At 38.6% G+C, this 21,456-nt stretch overlaps 3 protein-coding genes across 3 annotated transcripts; 2 read left to right on the forward strand and 1 right to left on the reverse strand.

Moving 5' to 3' along the window:
* Positions 1–2,077: 2,077 nt before the first annotated feature.
* On the reverse strand, positions 2,078–10,511 carry LOC308385344 (GTPase IMAP family member 7-like; the record flags this gene model as incomplete). The annotated part of the gene is made up of 3 exons (XM_080864201.1): positions 2,078–2,509; positions 9,057–9,196; positions 10,502–10,511. 3 exons carry the CDS (start codon positions 10,509–10,511, stop codon positions 2,078–2,080), a joined length of 582 nt encoding a protein of 193 aa, XP_080720327.1.
* Positions 10,512–10,705: 194 nt separating this feature from the next.
* Positions 10,706–15,046, forward strand: LOC308385345 (GTPase IMAP family member 7-like; the record flags this gene model as incomplete). Its single annotated transcript, XM_080864202.1, has 4 exons — positions 10,706–10,724; positions 10,810–11,415; positions 14,388–14,482; positions 14,714–15,046. The coding sequence occupies 4 exons, from the start codon at positions 10,706–10,708 to the stop codon at positions 15,044–15,046; spliced, it is 1,053 nt and encodes a 350-aa protein (XP_080720328.1).
* A 2,372-nt stretch (positions 15,047–17,418) lies between these two features.
* Positions 17,419–19,629, forward strand: LOC308385921 (uncharacterized protein). The gene is made up of 2 exons (XM_080865130.1): positions 17,419–17,934; positions 18,508–19,629. The coding sequence occupies exons 1-2, from the start codon at positions 17,500–17,502 to the stop codon at positions 19,621–19,623; spliced, it is 1,551 nt and encodes a 516-aa protein (XP_080721256.1). The 5' UTR covers positions 17,419–17,499; the 3' UTR covers positions 19,624–19,629.
* Positions 19,630–21,456: the final 1,827 nt, after the last annotated feature.

Raw genomic sequence — 21,456 nt, forward strand, 5'->3', positions numbered from 1 at the left:
CTGCCGGTGGTACATACCGTGCAGGGGCCTGTCCTTCCATGATGGTTCCTCGTCTCCCTCCACTTTCTTGAGTTTCTGCTGCCTGAGGTATTCACTGAGCACTCGGTCAGTTGGGGCCATCTTCGTGATGTATTCTTGGATGTTCGTTGTCTCATCCTGGACTGTGATGCTGACACTCACCAGTCCCCGGCCTCCTTCCTTCCGCTTAGCGTACAGCCTCAGGGTGCTGGACTTGGGGTGAAACCCTCCATGCATGGTAAGGAGCTTTCTTGTCTGTGTGCATGTCTGAAGTTTAGTCTCCGACAAGTGAAATGTTCAGCTGGGTTAAGATCAGGTGACTGATTTGGTCATTCTTTACTTTAATAAACTCCTGTGTTGCTTTGGCCATATGTTTTGGGTCGTTTTCCATCTGCTTTATTAAATACCAGCCAATCAATTTGATTGCATTTAGCTGGATTTGAGCAGACAGTATGTCTCTGAACACCTCAGGAGTTCATTGTGTTGCTTCTGTCATGTGTCACATCATGAATAAACTTTAGCGTCCCAGTGCAACTGGCAGCCATGTGCGCCCAAGCCATCACACTGCCTGTGCTGTGTTTTACAGTTGATTTGGTATGCTTTGGATCATGAGCTGTTTCACACTTTCTCAGTACTTTTATCTTGCCACATTTCTGGTAGAGGTTGATCTTGCGTTTATCTATCATGAGAATGTTTTTCCCAAACTGTACTGGCTTTTTTAGATTTTTTTGTTTTTAGCAAAGTCCAGTCTAGCCTGTCTATTCCTGAGTTTTATGAGTGGCTTTCACCTTTCAGTGAACCGTCTTATTTACTTTCATGCAGTGTCGTCTTCATGGTAGACTTTCATATCCATACGCCTACCTCTTGGAGAGTGTTGTTCACTTGTTTGGCTGTCATGAAGGGGTTTCTTTTCATCATGGAAATGAGTCTGGGATCATCCACCACTGTTGTCTTCCGTGGACGTGCAGGTCTGAGTTTACCAGTGCCGTGTGTCTTTCTCAGGATGTTCCACACTGTAGATTTTGCCTCTCCTAATATTGTAGCAATTTCGCTGATGTTTTTTTTCTGCTTCAGGATGGCTTGTTTCACCTGCATGGAGAGCTTCTTGACTGTATGTTGTCTGTTCACAGCAAAATCATCCAAATGGAAGCACTACACCTCAGATCTACTCCCGACCTTTTGTCTGCTCAATTAATAATGAAAGAAGGAAGGAATTTCAAACACCTGCCCATGAAATAGCCTTTGTCAATTGTCCAATTACTTTTGTCCCTTTAAAAAGTGGGTGACACATGTTAATTAGCTGAAAATCCTAAACACAGTTTGAATGTGGATACCCTCAAATGAAAGCTGACATGGACACACTTAGTCCATGTCCATTATATAACTATAATTGGAAAATGTTTCGATAAATAGGTGAAAGATTTATGGTACTAACTTTACATACAACAAATTATTTGTGATTATTATTATTATCAATTAAATGATTTATTTATTTAAATTTAACCAGGAACTGAGCTTTCAAAATATATAATCTCTCTGTCCTGGGCGGCCATGGTAAACATCCTGGGAAAACTATTTCAAGTATTAAGTATTAACTGTAAGGACAACATTTTTCCTTAATATTTGGTTACCTCTCTTTACATGAATACCTATTGTGTGTCAAAGCACTGAGTTTTGTGTAATATTTCAATATCTTAGTGTGTGATAGATCTGCCTGGTAAAAATATCGGAAAACAAAGAAACACTAGGTGCATGAAATAACTTCAGTTTAATAAATTCAGCATTTATTTGATTCTATTACACTCTAATGAGCAGAACTATGTGAGGAAGTCAGTAGTTTGTTTAACAAAAAATTGAAAAACTCTTTAAAGTAACCATATTTTAAAAAGGAAACTCTTCTTGTTTAAATGCTACTGTAGTAAATAAAATATAGAAGGCAACTGTTTTGTTATAATCTGTCACTTCAATTTGCAGAATAAACTTTCACCCTCTAAATTATTCATAGCTTTACAGAAAAAAGGCCAAATGTCTAAGCACATGATTTTATCTATATTGCCTGTTATTCTAACAGCCCGATCACCGTGTCAATCAGCTTTTCCACTTCCTGTGAACTTGACCTGCTGTTCTCAAAGAGAACACACCTGTTTCCACACTTTTCAACTATTTCTTTCAGACCGGGTTGGCAGGAGTGAAGGAAATCCTTCAAGGTGATTTCTGCCTGCTGCAGGTCGCCTCCTCGTGTGAACAGGATGATTGTTTGTTTTCTAACTTTGCTTGCAAAAGCTTTTTCTAACTTTTCCATAATGTCTCTCTCACCATCTGTAAATCTGCTCACATGCATCACGAGTACATACACACAGGGTTCTGACCCACAGAGCTGTTTACACTGTTTTACATGTTTGTCCCAAACTGATGCTTCAATGTCATCATCAAAGATATCTGGGCTATCAATCACACGTACATGTAAGTCCTTCATCTCAGTTTCTGCCACCTGGAATTCTGTGGTGACCGGCTTTGAACTGGGTTTAGACATGAAGCTCTTCTTTCCGAGGATGGTGTTTCCACTTGCACTCTTTCCAGTTCCAGCCATTCCCAGTAGAACAAGGTTCACTGTGGTGATAGCACGCTTTCCTGTATTGATATGTACAAATAATAATGGAAAGAAATCAGTTGGTATCCTACCTTAAGAATGAATAAATGACAAAATAAACATGTATGGTTTCTTTAAATTCAGCTACGTTGTAAAAACATGCATCTTACTTTTTAAACTCTTCTTGGTGTGTGTAAATAATTCTTTGCTAAAACTGCCAACTGAATTAAAAGGGCATAAAAGAATTTTGTCAGTTTTTAATGACACATCTGGGATCATGTGAAATATTCTCATTCACGGAACAGCACAACTTTTTGTATTTGTTGGTAAGACGCTCCTGAGAGAGATGTGAGTTTACCTGGCTTTGTTATGTCACTGTGTGATCTGGACATTGTTTGTGATTCATAGTCAAACCTGTAATTTTGTTACAGAGCAATTATAAACTCAGCAGGCAGCTGTTTACTGTTTTATAAAAACTTAATTATTTTTATAACAATAATAAAAATGCAAACCTTCTCTATAAAATACAAACATTTTATAGTATCTGTGTACAGAGCTAAAATAAAGAAAATACTTCAAACTGTGTTTGCATGAAGTTAACAGTCACAGTTCAACAAGTCTCAAATTTCACCTTTGCCTCTTAGAGCCTGGCACCAGTAGTCTGTGTTTAGCCAGTTTGTCCAGTTCACTGAAAAGCTGCTGGATGGTGCAGGATGTGAAACAGTAACCTGAGGGTTCACATGTCAGTGGCAGCACGACTGTGAACTCTTCTCTTGGTTTTCCAGTTTTCTTACTCAAATCTTCTATTTGCTTCCCCACATCTTCTGGTGAAAACCCATCCTCTACCACCAACAAGCACATGTCACTGTGGGAATTCTCAGAAAATAGTTCCTGTATGTCATCACAGAATAAGTACAAGTCAGGTGTACATGTGATCTCATATGTATAATTCTCATATATCTCGATGTTTTTGAGAATCTTTCTCGTGGGTAGCACAGACAAATCTTTCCCCAGGATGTTGGTTATTAGGGCTTTCTTCAAAGACTCTGTTTTTCCAAAGACAACAACTGAAATCTTGTCTGTAAAAATAGTGAATCACAGTTTTATTTTTTGATAGTAACAACACTATATATAAAATTTAAACATGTGATTTCAATAAATATTTAGTAGATATAAAAGTGTTGCTTTGACTTGGATTATGCTTTTTAAAAATATAACATTACAGAAACAGTGACAGTAAACTTACTATGAGACATGCTGCAGGCAGAGGCTGTGTGGATGTCTGCAGGCTGTGACACTCTCTGTTTGTTTTATATGAACCAGTTATGCAAATGCTGGAGGTGTGTCAAAGTCTGCAAATACTTTCTTAGCAGTGCAGCAACAAGACTGAAAAAAAATTAACACAGCCTTGAGATGACAACATCTGTGATATTGTGGGGAGAAAACCCCAGTTACATGACGCCCTATGAGCAAGCACTCTGTGACAATGGAAGTATTTACTTGTTTGTAACAGGGGAAAAGAGTGTAATTCTGTTCAACGTGATAAGGAGAAGTCAAAGTTGAAATTATGAAAAGTGAAGTGAATTATGTTGTATAAATGTGACTATTGTAATAAAAAAAAAACTTTTGCTACAGCGATGAAGGGAGGAGGGGGGGGGGAGGGAACAGTAAGATAAGCTCAAATCAGATGATGTCACAATAGATGATTGGATACTGGTAACGCTGGATGTTGGTTGTGTCAGAGGATGAACAGAGACCCTCTGCAGATAAAAATTAGTTTCATTGGGTCATCGCAGACGAGTCAAGGACTGGTTCACACAGTGCATTTTTGCAGCAAGAAACAGTGGATTTGGTCTTGTTTTTCCAACCCACTGTGGTTCTCTCTCTGTCTCACTAAAACCTAATAGTGTAGGTATTTAGCAACAGTTTAGATTTAATTATTTAAAATTTACTTAATAAAGTGTCCTATCTTCAATTAATTAAAGTCACAATTAAAAGTTTATTTTGTGGACATTTCCTGTTTTTGGTATGACTATTTGCAACCACCTTATTGAGGTTCTAATAGGTTATTATAGCTTCTAAAAATTCAGGTCCCTGGGGCTTATTTCCCAGGCCAAAAAAATTAATCCTTCAAAACATTTCCAAGTGCCATAGATCATTAGGGGGGGAGCTACCATCAGTTTCTGTTAATCAGTTGTGGTAAAACCCCATAGATCAAAGACTCAGATCCTTTAAACAGAGAGCCGGTCGAGACTTCTGTACAGAGGTTCTGCACAAATTCTACACAAAGACTTTAAAGTTCTTAGTGAGTTCATGGAGTAGTGTTTCCAGGCATCCCAAAGAAGGCATAAAAGGCCCTGGAAACAATGACGTGTCTATTTTCATTACCCTGAGGTTTGTTACATGGAATACATGGAGTTGGTTTCATTAAAAGACTTATTGATTAAATGACATTGTCTTTCTACAGGAAGCTCATATGTCCAAATCATCTGCACACACATCCACCTTACCAAAGTTCCCTCACACCTTTTACAGTATAGCTCAAGGAGGTGTAGCTATATTGACAGTGTTGGGGAGTAACAGAATACACGTTCTGGCGTTATGTATTTAAAATACAAAATATGAGTAACTGTTACAGTTACTGTTTTAACTTGCCTAAAGAAACATATTTAACATATTTCAACGATGTCTTCTCTGTGCGGTTAATGAATTGTGAAATAAAATATGTCATATAGCCTTTTACAAGTCAACAATTGCAAAAAATAACTTAAAAGCCTCTGGAATTAAATAATGTTACAGAAATAATGCCTCATCTGCAGAAGAAAAATTACCAGTACTGGGTTGGTACGAGGGAAATTTATTTTCCAGTTCGTCTGAAAAGATGGACTTTCTTTTAGAGATCTTTTAAACATCATTAGGCGCGTTGCTGCATGCTGTCTGTCCCGTTTGTGAGCGCAAAACAAGCACTCACAAAGCATCAACTCGGGGATGACGTCACAAATATCTGTCGGAATATAGGGAAACCTGGGCATTTTTATCAAAACATGAAAAGAGGACATGTCCGGGGAAAAGACGACGGTTGGTCACCCTAGGTTGTCTGCTATCTATTTTTGGTAATTCCACACTGGTGGAAACCCAAATAAAACACACATTAAGAGGCTCTAAAGCCTGGGTCTCAATCTCGCGACCTCTACTTGCAGCCCGCCTAGTGACGTGAAGAAATATTTTTAAAAATTATTGTTCAAAACATTATTCAATATAAAGGCAACAGGCAGAGTGTTACAGGCATAGCCCTAAAGAATGTAGCCTCATGGGCAGTGTAGCCCAGTTGTAAGTAATCTATTGAGACTCGACCGTACACCGTGTTCGTGTTTTCCTCTGAAACAATAAGTTCCGTTGGAGCAGTCTTTCAACGCCTCTCTCTGTCTCTCGCTAGCAAAGTTGACCCAGACAACAAAGTAAAGCTAGTTTTTGGTTACGAGCCCGACATGAACCCGACGTAATAGCCAGAGGTCCCTTTACTACGGTTGGGAGCCGCGGACCTGTTTTAATTATGCGCGGAATAGTTTTCTATACATAGAATTTTCTATATGAAAGCTGAGACTCTACATTATATCCATGTCCATTATATAACTACAAATGGAATAGGTTTAAGTAGGTTTAAGTAGACAGGTAAAAAAGATTAAAAATAAATAACTAAATATGTATTTCCAAATACATATGGAACTAACTGTATGGACCAAATTGACAACGACTCGTCCTTTTTTCATCACTTCTTTTCTTCACTTTTGGATCACTCTGAAACCACACTTATAATAGGAGGAGACTTCAATCTGGTATTGAATCTAGAAATTGACAGGTTCAGTGAGTCAAAAGAAGTGCCAGACTGCAGACATTCTTAAACAACATGTGAGTGATTTAGGTCTTTGTGATGCTTGGTGTTCATGTCGCCTCTCAGGGATTACACATTCTTGTATAGACTACTTTTTAGTTAACAGATGGATTACAAGAGATATTACAGACACTATCAGCAATCATTCACTGAGTCGAACTCTCTGAGACAGAAAAGAGTCAAAATAATACCTTACTCTTCTCATAAGAAAAAGAACAAACACTTGTACTAAAAACAAAAATGTAATCTTTAGAATCTGCTTCCTCGCCACAAGAACATATAATTAACACCATGAGAAAACTAAAGCTAGAATTAAATGAAATGAAATAATTAACAGAAGAACATGGTTATTGTTGCAAATCTGCAATTGGAGAGCTTTGAACGTGGTAATAAATTTAGGAAATTCCTTGCTAATGGGTAATGATCAATAAATAAAAACACAACTGTTTATTCTATTAAAGAGTCAACTGGGAACATTACTCATGATCCACAACAAATAAATACATCTTTTTATGAGTTTTATGAAGCTTCACAGCATCACAGATTATTCCCTCCATCATTGCTTTTGAAGAATTTCTTAGCAATATAAATTCTTAGCAGTTTAAATGATGAACAGATTGTAGCTCTGGATCCACCTGTGTCAATGTCTGACTTCCATGAAGCCATACAGCATCACCCAGACAATAAAGCCCCAGGTCCGGATGGTTTTCCAGCTGATTTTTATTTTAGCCCATGCTAGCTGGATATGCTGGTTTTAACAGGGAGCCAATGAAGGGAAGCCAATAGGAGAAACATGCTCTCTCTTTCTTGTTATGAGTGGCTGTGTGCAGACAGGAATAGGACCCAAGGTGCAGACTCAGGAGACAGTCGTGAACTCAAAACAGCTTTAATGTAAAACTCAAAATATAACATAACTGGAAAAAATCTAAATAAACTTAAACCGGAGGACTGACAGAACACACAGCTAGGTAAACGGTAGATCGCAACCCAGACACAGAGAAACACAGGGCTTTAATACACAGAGGGAGCAATCAGGGAATGAGTAACAGGAGGGAAACACAGCTGGGGCAAATCAGGCCTAACGAGACAAGGGGAAGCGAAACCAGATACATTAACATCAGACATGGACTTTCAAAATAAAACAGGAAACATGACACAGACTGAACTAAAGACACAGACTCGCACGCACTGTAACAGAGGGAACAGAGACGTGGGACCAGTGCAGACACAGACACTGACTGGACACGGGGATATAGCAACTGAGGATACACAGAGACGCGAACTAGACAAGGGGATACAGCTGACAGGGGAGACAGAGCAACTAGAGAAGACAGAGACAAAAACCATAAGACAGAACTCAAAGAAACCAAAGACTAGAAATTATAAATAATATAATAAACTCAAAATCCTAACATTTCTAGTCTCTGCCAGTACTCTTGCTGCAGCATTTTGGATTAACTGAAGGCTTTTAGGAAGTTTTTAGAGCATGCTGATAATAATGAATTACGGTCGTCCAGCCTAGAAGCAAGAAGTGCATGAACTAGATTTTGGGTGTCACTCTGAGTCAGGATATCTCATATTTTAGAGATATTTTGCAAATAGTAGAAAGAAGTCCTACATATTTGTTTAACATCTGCATATTTTAATTATTTAAATTTTCACTGAGTCTTTGCAAGTGTTCAATCCACAAACATCAAATGCTCATTTTTTTTTGCTATGATTACTGTATGTATTCTTATTACTAGTGCTATTATTGCTAGATATAGGTTTTTTCAAAGGTATGTTTGAATCATCAAAGGGTCTCTGTTACTTGAAAAACCTTTGGTCAACAATGAATATTTACCAAACTTCATTTTATTGGTGAATTTAACATGAATGATTTACATCAACAGGCTATAAACAGAAACACAATAAGAGACAAACTCCATGCACCAGTTTCAATAACAACCGAATTCATAATCAGTCGCTGATTAAAGGCTGATTTTGACGAAGGCAAATAAAAAGGGAAACAAAAGAAAACATTTCTAACTGAACAGTTCAGGCTAGTATTTCATGCTCTGTTTATATCTTTCTGTTTAACAACTTATCATATCCAAGCACTTCATAGTGTTATCATTGCTGCTGTTCTTGGATCATCCTGATCACTTTCTCCATTAAAATTGCCACTTGATGTGATGTTGGCCTGCTGTTCTCAAAAACAACACACCTGTTGTCACACTTCTGAATTATTTCTTTCAGACCAGGTTGGCAGGAGTGAAGAAAATCCTCCAGCTTAATGTTTGCACAGTGCAGGTCGTCTCCTCTGGTGAACAGGATGATTGTTTGTTTTCTAACTTTGCTTGCAAAAGCTTTTTCTAGCTTTTCTATTATGTTTCTCTCACCATCTGTAAATCTGCTTGCTTGCATCACAAGTAAATACACACATGGTTCTGACTCACAAAGCTGTTTGCACTTTTTTACATGTGTGTCCCAAACTCGTGGGTTGATGTCATCATCAAAGATGTCTGGGTTATCAATGACACGTACATGTATGCCATTTATCTTTGATTCTGCCACTTGGCACTCTGTGGTGACCGGCTTTGTACTCGGCTTACACTTGAAGAATTTCTTTCCGAGGATGGTGTTTCCACTGGCACTCTTTCCCGTACCGGTCATTCCCAGAAGAACTAGGTTCACTTTGGTATCAAAGTGATTTTCTGTGTCAATGAAGAACAAAAATAAGTGACAGTGAAATAGAAATAAATATTCTTTCCAGATCTGAAGAATAATCATCTACAGCTAAAACACTTACAAGACTTTTATCTGAACAGTTAAATACGCATTTAAGTATACACATAATTATATCTGCATGCAGTTCGCATAATTACACCATGCTATTCCTGCACAAGAGACTCTTTATCTCAATATTTTAACTTCCTGATTAGATAAAAGTAAAAAAAAAATGTTAATAATAGAGATAAAAATTTCAAAAAATGTCCCACATTTGAAACTATGTACGGGGATAGTGTAGGGCTCTTTGTTACATCTGCCACTTTTATAAAAAGGCTAAAGAAATGTTTTTGACATACACATCCACACACAGAACACGACAATATTGTGAGATACTGCTGATAAAGCTGAGTCTTGCCTTCCATCCATTCATGTTTGCTTCTTAAACATGAATTTAAGCTGAGGTCTCCCAAAGCTGTCATAGATTGGGGATCTGCAGCAGACCTGTAATATAACAGAACTAAATTAACTCACCAGGAAACTTTGTTTTTTGGGCAAAAGATCTATTATGTTTGAAACATTACAATATATATATATAATAATAATAAACCTAATAACTAATGAATTAATATGATTACTCAGATTAAATAAAACACTGTTCTTCTTATGCAAACTTATGTGATATCATAAATATTCATTATATGTTACTGATTTTTTAGGTTTACCTCTTATGACTTAACCCCCGCTGTTTGTAAGGCAGTTCTCTGTAAAGCTGCTCCATGGTCATATTCTTGAATGGGTACTCTGTAGGTTTAGAACTCAAAGGCAGCACAACTGTGAATGTATCTGTAGGTGTTCCACTTTTCTTGCTCAGATATTCTATCTGATTCCACACATTTTCTACTGAAAAGTCACATCTTACCACCAACAAACACATGTCAGGGTCTGGATTCATAGCAAATTGTTGTTTTATGTCATCACATTGCACGTCCAAATCTGGCATGCATGTGAAAACATATGTCTCGTTTTCATATATCTTGGTTTTTGTTAGAATCTTTCTTGTGGATAGCACAGATATGTCATCTTCCAGGATGTTGGTTATTAACGCTTTCTTCAAAAACTTCCCATTTCCCAGGATGACGACTGAAATTTTGTCTGTGAACAAACACAAAATCCTTTTTCTCTGACACTGTTTAAGAGCAACATTTTCTCTCTACTGCTACAAAATTCAATCATTAAAACTGTTAAAAAAAACAGCTATAAAGCAAAGAAACCTTTTCAAATAAACTTACCTTCAGACATATTTCATTAGTCTGGTGTGTCAAAACTCTGCACGGTGTCTTCTGCAGGCTGTGCTGCGCTCTCTCTTTATTATATGTACCTGTTATGCAAATGCTGGAGGTGTGTCAGCTGTGGAGCTATAAATAAACCATGTGTTGAAAAGAAGCTTTAACATTCTTCTCGCTCACACGTGCAGTGAAAACAGTGACATTAAGATGGCTAAATTTCCAGCAGGTAAGACTCAAAGTTAATCTTCTGTCTGTATGATTGTTTTTTGTTGTGTATACAGGTTAAATCAAGGTTGTAATTTGTGTCTCAGGTCCTGATTTGAGGATTGTGATGCTTGGAAAGACCGGTGTGGGTAAGAGTGCTGTTGGAAACACCATTCTGGGAGACAGATATTTCAGATCTTCTCCTTTATCACGGTCAGTGACTGAGGTCTGTCAGAAAGGTGTGACTCAGTGGGGTAACAGGGTAGTTAGTGTTGTAGACACACCAGGGATCCTGGACACTGCAAAATCAAATGAGTTCATCAAAAGAGAAATTGTGCGTTGTGTTGAAGTCTCCTGTCCCGGTCCTCATGTGTTCCTGTTGGTCATCCAAGTGGGTCGATTCACCAAAGAAGAGAAAAACTCAGTGGAAGCCCTGCAGGAGCTGTTTGGCCAGGCTGCAAATCAGCACATGATCGTGCTGTTCACTCGCGGTGGTGATCTTGGTGACACGACCATACAGGAGTACGTACGTGAAGCTGAGGAAGGACTTCGCCGCATCATCCAAAGCTGTGGAAACAGGTTCCACATCTTTGAAAACACCAGCAAAGACAGAACGCAGGTGGTGGAGCTGGTCAACAAGATTGATGACATGGTGGCAGCAAATGGGGGCAAGCACTACACAGATGCCATGTACAAGGAGGTGGAGGCTGCAGGTATCATGGGACTTAAGGCTGTTCAGTATGAGTTCCTTGAGGCCCTACTGAAGCGTATTCAAAATTTTTTTCTCATTCTTCACAGAGATTAAACTATTGTAATGAAGAATCTAGGCTCAGCATGTATCGATTAGGAGTCTCTGACACAGACCTACGATGTATATTGCTGTGTAGCATCAATAAACTTGGATGTATGAAAAAAATGTAAAAAAAAATATTTTGATGATGTTGTTTTGCTTCTTGGTGTTTTGGTACAGACAAAAGCATTTTAAAATAAATAATAATCACAATATGAGCTCTGCTTCTAAAGTATATTTTGTCTTAGGTGGATCTGGTCCAATTTGTAGTGGATGTGTGATCATGACAGTTTATTGTGTATTTAAAACTTTGCACTATGTAAATTCATTAATTAATGTATTATGCATTAAATGTGAATTGTGTGTATTCATTATCACTGTAAACTTCATTAGAAATATAGTGCATATATTTAATGTTGACTTTTCATTAAGTTATACAATTAACCATTTATAAATGTTTTGAAAATATAGGGTTAAGGGTTAGGTTTTGGACAACATCATCATGATTATGTCAATAATAAAATTGATAAAATTGATATCTTTTTCTCTTAATATTTTTTTCTATTTTTCTATTTTTCACATTACAACATGGACAAACACATTTTTCAAAATATATACATGTACAAATACATGCAAATTCTATTCATTTAGTTCCTTTAACTGGAGCTCTGTTAGTTAAACAATGTTGAATTGAACAGCTCAAAATCAACATTTCATTTTCCATGAGAGATAAGGTGCAACTTATGAGTGAGTTTTTCCTCAAAAATTCTTTATTTTACTACATTTATATATTTGGGATGTTTAGTTATTTAGATTTTAATTTAAATTATTCATTGGGCTATGTACATATTTTTAAATGCCAAAAAGACAATACCACTGTGTTAATAAAAAGGAGAAAAAACTAATGAACTCAAAGAGAAGATATTACTGACTGTAAAAGTCAAATGTGGATTTCTCAAAGTGTAGTTCAGAATTAGGTTTTTCTATTATTCAGTATTTAGTTGATCTATTTTGAACTGACAAAATGACTCAATATTCTATGTAAATAAAAGAGAGGTGACATTTATAATTTAATGGTTTGGTCATTTAGTGTTTGAATCTTAATCATTTAAAATTTCTCTCCTGAGAAATAATTTCCTTACATCGTTTTTAATTTTAGAAACATCCTGGCTCAGATGACACTGAAAAACTAGTTCATGTATTTATTATTTCTAGACTGGACCACTGTAATTCTTTATTATCAGGATGTCCTAAAAATTCACTGAAAAGTCTTCAGGAAGAGTGATTATACTGGCTTCCCTTCATTCCCACTGTTGCCAAAGTGGTTGTTCATTGGGGTCATATGTTTGTTGAGTTTTTTTTCTGTCTTCTCAGTCTTCTTTGTATTGTAGAGTCTCTACCTTAAAATATAAAGCTCCTTGAGGTAACTGCTGTTATGATTTGGCACTGTATAAATAAAAATGAATTCAACTGAACTGAATAGGGACCGTTTTCCTCATTCACACAAAAGTTTAGAAATAAGATTCAAGATTCAAAGCGTTTATTGTCATGTGTGCAAAGAAAAAGCTTTTCTCTAATGAAATTCTTTCCCTGCTGTCCACATGCAGATGCCCGTTAATATGTACAAATGGATAAAATACAAATAGGATTAATAAATAAGTGGAAACAAAAAAAAGAAAAGAAATTGAAGTGTTAAATAGATTCAATTGCAAAAGAGTTATGAGCTTAATATGCTGGTTTGATATGTGAGATAACCTGATGTGCAAAAATTAACATTAATGTTAAAATAGGTCAGCTATTCTAAAGTCAGTAAATAAGCTTAATGTAAAAAAGCAGAGCTGGATTTTGGTTACTTAAGTACATGTGTGAAAGAATGCAAAACCTAGTCTTACTTGACCAAACAGCTGGCATTAGCAGTATAATGATGTCAGTGCAAAGTTTTCACTTTTTGAGGGCTTATTTTAATTTGAAGAAATGCGATTTTGTTCTGTATTTTAGTGTTGGACCTGAATAGGTCAGTTGAGGTTCGTTGATTGATCACATTTGTCAATCTTGAGCTTAATATATTTTAAAGGAGACAAATCTGAGATCTGTTATATAAAAAGTATTTACTTCCTTCACACAAGAAGGAAGTAAGACACCTTTTAAACCAAACAACAAGGTTTTCACACTTGAACACGTTTCTGTAAACAAGGAAACCAAAGTTTCCAGAGATTTCTGAGATCTCTATCAGGTTCTGTAAGATGTTCCGGTTGCATTTTCTTTTTTACATGAATTAGATATGCAAAATAATGACAAGGAAATGTAGTCCTGTCAGTTCCAACAGAGAACAGGATGTATGAATTTTTAGGATCTGATAAGATCAAAACAAAATTCTCTCTATCTTCCATGTCTAGTTTAATTGGATGCATTCCAAATGTGCCTTTTTAAGGGGAATTTTTTCTGTCTCTCACACCCTTGAAACCAGAAATATAAAAGGAATGTTTTAGATGCCAGGGTTTGGCAAAGATGTAAATGCAGGCCTCTCAGAAGGAAAGGACTTGATGAAAAGCAATATTTTACTGCTGATGTAGATCCAAAACCAAACAAAGTGCAAAAGAGAAATCCAGAGCACGAGGAACAGAAATGTAAAGTCCCAGGAAACGCGTGTTTTCATTTTCTTGAGGAACTCAAAAAGAGTAACTCAGGGAAGAACATGAGAGAAAATAAACAGATTTCTCAGTAAAGAGGAGACAAGACTATGAATAGACATAATATTGATTGGAGAAAAAGCTGATGAAACTGACGGCCTAGGGGTCAAGGTCCACCCAACCACTGCGTACCACCCGCAGGCCAACGGGATGTGCGAGCGTTTCCACCGTTCGCTTAAGGCTGTGTTCCGTGATTCTCTCACAGATGCCAACTGGGTGGACCGCCTTCCATGGGTTTTACTGGGGTTGCGCTGCGCGGTTAAAGAAGACCTCGGGGTTTCCTGGCTGAACTTGTCCTCGGTCAGCCTCCCCGGGTCCCCGAGGAATTCTTGCCCGAGAGTGCACCCCCCGTGCTTCGCTCCCTCTGTGCTGTCTCTCCGTCCCCCAAGAGACTCGTTTTCTGTTCCTGGCCCAGTGCACCATTGTCTGCCCGACACCTTTGTTCCGAGGTCGTTGGACTCTGCAGTTTGTTTTCGTCAGGCATGACGCTCATAGGCCTCCGCTGCGTCCACTGTATGACGGCCCCTTTAGGGTTATTCAACCGGCCGGAAGCATTTCCTTTTGGACTTTGGGAGTCAGCAGGAGGCTGTTTCTATTGACAGACTTAAACCGGCACATGTGCTTCTGGATGATCAGGTGGTGCCGGCTCAGGCCCCCTGCTGTGGCCGTCCGCCTTCCACTGGACTGGACAACTCTGCTTCTTCCTCTGGGAGCGCCCCCCACCTGGCGGGGCCCGAGCTATCTTCAGGTTTTCCTGACCGCCCATGCCAACCTGGTCCTCAGGCTCGTTTCTCCTCAGCCAGCTCTCCACCTCCCCGGTTCAGCCGTTCTGGACGCTTGATTAAAGCAAGGGTTCTGGACTAGGGGATGACCCTACTGGGTGTTCGGGGGGGGGGGGGGGGGGGGGGGGGGGCATGTGTGGTTGACCACTGGAGAGGGCTCCACTCACACCCAGTTCTCAGGAAGTGTTGTTGCTATGTTTTGGAGGGAAAGGTATTCAGTTGTGTGGTGACGAGTAATAAACGAGGAGTGTTAATCGAGAGCTCTCGTGTCGTCTGTGTTTACTTCCACAATGTCAATATAGTACGAGGTTCAGTTAGCTTTGCACAAAAATAGAAAAGTCCTCCAACGACCTACTTTTTGCTTTCTTATTCTGAGCACATTTATGAAGCCTTTACTTTTTTATTTTTACTTTAGCCAGGAATCACAATTTGAATCAGTACTTCAACTTTTATTGGACTATTTTTTAACAATGGTATTCTTACTTCTACTTAAGTGCAGTATGTCTGTACTTTTTCCACCTCTGTAAACTACTGAGAGACATGAAAACACATACAGTACTGTGCAAGAGTACAGATCCAGCCTCATTTTTGTATTTTGAAGTAATGAAATGTACAAACACAAATAGAACACGTTATATAATGCAAAAACTGATTGTTTTGCTGCCATTTGTTCAATTCATTGTCAAAATGATCCCACAAGATCTCCAACACCACTGGCTGAAATAAAGCTCTGAAACATGATGATTCTCTATCATGTTTCACAAATTGTTTGCAGATACTCACTGTTGTACCTCGCTCCTGACCCCTGACATACTGATGACTGGAATCAGAGATTTTCTGATTCACAGATTTTCAGTTCAGTTTTTGTTTACTTTGTTTTACCTCAGCCTTTCTAATAGTTTCCTTCCACTTCTGATGAGGCATCACAAACCAGTAGATTAATCAACTCAAGGGTCAGATGCATCTCTGACATTCTCTGTGTGGTTATTGTGTCTTAAGGGCATGGCTTTTAGTTTCTGATAATAGACTGTAGGACAAGCTAGAGGTGATAGGGCTGAAGATGTTAATATTCTCATTGGGAGGAACAGAATGTACAGGATTAGAAATGAGGACATCAGAGGGACAGCTCAGGTTAAACAGTTTGGAGACAAAGTTGAAGAGGCAGGGCTGAGATGGACTGGACATGTGCAGAGGAGGGATTGGGTTTATTCTGGACAAGGATGGTAACTGTGGAGCTTAATTCAATCTCCCAGGCAGGAGGAAAATGGAAGACCACATAGAAAAGTGATGGATGTAGTGAAGGAGCCAATGAACAGAGTTGGTCCCAGACTAGGGCATTTGCAAACACAGTCCTTGGAGACTTCTTCCTGACCTCATCTGTCAACGTATCACCATTGTAAACATGATGGGGCTCAAAACATATCTCTGATGTAATCCTACCCCACCTTGAACCCATCTGTCATTCCTAAACCTCACCATTGCCGCGTTGTTCTCATACACATCCTGCTCCACCCTCACATACTTCTCTGTCACTATTAACTTCCTCATACATACCACAGTCCCTTTCCTGGTTCCTTATCATATGTGTTTTTAGATCCACAAAGGCACAGTGCACGTCCTTCTGGCCTCTATACTTCTCCATCAACACTCTCAAAGAAAATATTTAATTTTCAATTTCAATTCAGGGAGGAACGGCCATCTGCCACCACTGGTTAGAGAAGGAAGACAAGATAAAAGACATGCTGTGGAGCGAGCCAGAGATTAATCACAAGTATGATTCAATGCAGAGAGGTGCATGGACACACAATGAGTGAGAAAAGTGACTGAAGAACAAATAGTCAGTGTATCACATCTCTTTTGCTCTTTCTTGGCATGAAACAATAATGCTGCTCACTGATCATCCACTTCAACAACTCTTTCCCATTACCTTCATTATAGTTTAATGATATGACTGAGAAGGTACCGAAGATTAGCTTCTTGGATGTGGGAAGATTCCCGGTGCCTACGACCAATTCATCTACTGTCACCTGGTGCCGACGCTACACTTCAGTTCCCAGCCCGGAATCTATGGTCCGATGGCCCCATGTTCACCTTGCGTCCCTCGTTCGACCGCAGTTTTGATGGCAGATGTGACGTACCACTATGGATATTAGCTTCAGCTAGCCCTGAAGTCACCGCCTGGTGTAACAGGTGCACACAGGTGTTTAATTCAAGTGCCACTGCAGTCAGCTGTTGAGTGCACCAACCAAACGTCATCAATCAGGTTTGCCCTGCTCAACACTCGCTCAATCACAAACAAATCGTTTATTTTAAACGATCTTTTTATAAAGGAATCTCTCAACTTCTTGTGTTTAACTGAGACGTGGCAACAAAACGTGGATTATATCCACAGTATTTCTGATTTCGCGCCATTACCCCGATTCATAGCGGAAGCCGGTTTTTTACTTCCGCTTGCGCTGTTGTTGACAGTTGCGGGGTTACACCTTCACTGTTGATAAAGATTTCTCTCACTGCAGTTTGTTTTACCTGGAGTAAATGGCGACACATCGAAGGTGGATACACAGTAGAGATGTTTTAAAAAGCAGCGAGGACAGTTCAGTTGCAGTGCCTCACCCGTCACTTCTCACGGAGTGGGTAGATGACATGAAACTATGGCCCGATGTTAGCTACATCGACATTATTAATTACCTTGTATTTTCCGAAGGCGTTGATGGCGAGGAATTACGTAATTACAAGAGCACCGAGGCGTATAATTACCTGCACAGCAACAAAATTGATAAAGTACTGCTCAACAAACAAGGCGACTTTATTTTTCTTAAAGCAGCTGTAGAGCCGAGCCAGAGTATTAATCAAGCGAAACACTTAGCATGGGCAATGCTAAGAGAAAGTGGAGTAGTGGAGACAGTCGGCTGTTCCTGTATCGCCGGATTAGGGAGATCATGTAGCCATGCGGCTGCTATTCTGTGGAAGGTATATCACTTATCTGGATATCACAATGTTTAAATCACTGAAACAGAAACACTGGACTGGTCAAAGGCTGTGATTAAGGAGTCACGCTACTGCCATCTAGCCAAGTATTACGTGGAGCACTGTTTACATGTGAAAGCCACTCGTTAACTTTGTGTGGGCTGTATGCTGTACAATCACATGAAGATAAAATATAAAAAAAATAAAAGACTGAACATTAAGGTCAAATTTACAAGACAAGAAAAACTATAGTTATAAGAAGTGACACAGAGTAGTATAATACATGTTTGTTTATATATATGTATATTTGTACACACACACTACTTTGAAAAAAATTAGACTGTGGGTGTATATTTCTGCATCAAAAAGTAACTGACTATTAATATGAAATGGATAATATGGGTGACTTTGCCAGTGTTTATATCTGTTTTGGATATGATTCAGGTGTATTGACCCAGGGTCATATCTATAACATGCAGGACACCAACCGTGTACTGCTTTTGTTAGTGTAAACTTCCTCGTTATGTTAAATCTTGAGTATTGACAGTGAGAAAAAACTATTAATGTTTGTTACAGGTGCAGAATGCTGCGATCAGTGGAAAGACAGGGCTTGCGTGTACAGACGAGCAGCGCAGGTGGAATGCAGGGACAGCAAAGAACCTTGAACCTAAACGTCTAAGCCAGATAAACTTCAGACATCACAGGGCAGAGCAGCAGTACGATGTGAACTCCCGGACTGCAGTGACACAATCTCTCCCTAACACACCATATCACCTTACACATCAAGACTTTATTGACAGTGTTAGCAAAGCACCAGTGAAGCCACTTTTCCTCCTCAAGAACACATTAATTGGAAAGTGTTACAATGCCTCGCCATCTGCAGGTCCTCACCGCAACAGTAAAGTTGATGAGCAATTTTTTCAGCCACACCAAGCACACAGTTACAAACTAAGCTGTAATCCATGCAGGTCATTCTACCAGGCATACATTCAAGTTTCTGAAGAGCAAGCAGAACAATTACAAGAAGAAACAAAAGAGCAAAGTGCATCTGATTTGTGGCACAACTGCAGGAAAATCAGACTTACAGCAAGCTCTGCTAAAAAAGTTCCAGTACGTGCCACCACAAAAAATGACAAATTTTTATCTGAGCACATGTACCCTTCCTTTCGTGGGAATTATGAAACAAACTATGGTAAAGAAAATGAAGTTAAAGCTTGTCATCAGCTGAAAGAACAGGGTATGAACATCCTTCACATGGGTAGTGTTATCAGCATCCAGGAGCCATGGCTCTCTGCGAGTCCTGACGGGGTCATTGACTCAGATGTGCTTCTAGAAATAAAATGTCCTGTGCAGACTTATCCTTCACTCACGGAGCAGCTTACCCAGAAATGCAGCGATATCAAACTGGTAGATGGAGAACTGCAGCTGCAGAAAACTGGCAGCAGAGGCTATTACATGCAAGTGCAACTTACAATGTTTTGCACAGGGCTCAAGACTGCCACACTTGTGATCTGGACACCTACTGAGCATGTTTCATTTACAGTGCAATATGATGAAGCATTTGTAAAGGAACAAGTAAAACGCTTGAGAGGGTTTTACTTCTCATATTTCTTACCTCGACTTGTAGAGGAGTATGCAGCAGGACGGTTTCAGTTAAATGAGAGATACTTGAAGATAATGGGCAAGCTTTAATACATGTTACAACTATAAATGCGACAGTCAGACACCAACATGTCTGCAGAGTTTGGTCTCTGTCTTGTGAATGAAAGGAGACATTCAATATGAAATCTGTTAAATATTTCAATACAACTAAAATGTACGTAGTTGTAACATATGGTGGGAAATGAATGACAAACTGACAACATTAAATGTTGTGAATAGTTCTGTATTTCTGTAATCTTCCAACACAAAAAAATGTCAAGAATGCACAACTAATTATTGTAGATTTGAGAAAAACTTTTTTTTTTCATTTAAGAAATTTATCACATTGTGGTTGAATAAAAAAGTAATAATTGTTCAATTGATTGATTGCAATTGTTTTATATATACACATACATACATACATACATACATACGCACACACACACTGTATCACATAACCTTTCATCTAGAACACAAGATAAAAAAGTGAGACCTGGAATTATTTACTCTCTACATATATGTACATCAAATTTTAAAATAATTACATTACACTATGCAACTTTATGTCCTGAGTAACCATCTTAATATCCCCGAGTCCACAATTGTTCATAACATACACAATTATTGTGTATCACGAATGAGATCCTCTCTTAAGTTCACTAGAGCAGCACATATTCTCAGTATCTTGTCTACTTTAGGAGCCATGCTTATAGGAACAATTTGTGAAAGTATTTTGTAGACTTTCAAGCGTCTGATTGCTCTTTCAACATGGATTCTTACATTTGCAATCCGACGTGTGTATGTTACCTGTTCCTCAGTTAGCTGTCTACGTTTTTTTGTGAAAGCGGGTATTACTAATCTAACTTTTCTCTCAAAGAGTAAGTCTTTAATTGTAAAACCTCTATCTGCCATGACTTCATCACCAGGTTTTAGGTATGTTAATATTCCAGAGTCCATTGTGATAAATTTGTCACTACATCGGCCGCCATATGCCGCAGACACAAACATGATTAGTCCACATGGTGCAACAGCAACCAAATATTTGACTGTGTTGTGTGAATAATAATGGCTGTATGATTCCCCTCTTGAGCCCAGATTTCTGGGTTTCTGTAAAAGGGTCTCACTGCAGTCTATAATGCATGTACTATTTGGAAAGTTCTTCTTGAAGGCTTCAGGCATAGTTGCTTGAATAGTTTCTTTTGGCAGCCATGGAATTAATGGTCGGAGAACTTCCTCCAGCTTGTCTAACCAGTGTGAGATGATCTTGCTGGCCATGCTTTGTGATATATGAAACTGGCGGCTTAGGTCACCTATTACACGGTTACTCTTTAATTTCATAAGTGTCATGAGGACTTGATCTCGGACAGACATGGTAAATTCATTGTTGTCATATCCTTCCAGTGTCGACACAAGTGTGTTAAATGTTTCTAAGGCTATCCCAGTGTACAGCAAAGCGTCTGCATCATTTTTGAGAATGAAATATGCAACTTCATCACACTGAGTCATCTTATCCTGCACATCTTTTCTGCGAGACCTGTTGCAGTATTGATGGTCTTGTTGCGAAGGATCCTCCCACTGTGTGTGGACTGAGTGCAGATGTGGCTCAGGGGGTTGTGTGGAGATGCTGGCCTGGTCTAATTCCACTGAACGTAACACTGTGGAGTCTGAATAAGACAAAAATATGATCAGATGTACAGTCAAACTGTTAGCATAAGAGAAACTGTAAAGTGTCACTTAGCTTATTATATTTGAGTGAAATTTCTCATTCTACATTTTTTCACACAAATGCAAAATCATAAATGTCAACATAAAATGTTCCTAAGTCCCCTAAAAATTTGTCACAATTTTATTCAATTAATGTGATTAGATTTTATTTTACATTCT

The sequence above is a fragment of the Rhamphochromis sp. 'chilingali' genome, assembly GCF_963969265.1.
Source record: "Rhamphochromis sp. 'chilingali' genome assembly, chromosome: 18".
Lineage (NCBI taxonomy): Eukaryota > Metazoa > Chordata > Actinopteri > Cichliformes > Cichlidae > Rhamphochromis > Rhamphochromis sp. 'chilingali'.

Bases quoted from the DNA above. Each gene is read 5' to 3' on its own strand.
- LOC308385921 (XM_080865130.1), top strand. From the start codon at position 17,500: ATGGCGACACATCGAAGGTGGATACACAGTAGAGATGTTTTAAAAAGC. The intron at 17,935-18,507 runs GTATATCACTTA...TGTTTGTTACAG, and splicing joins CGGCTGCTATTCTGTGGAAG to GTGCAGAATGCTGCGATCAG.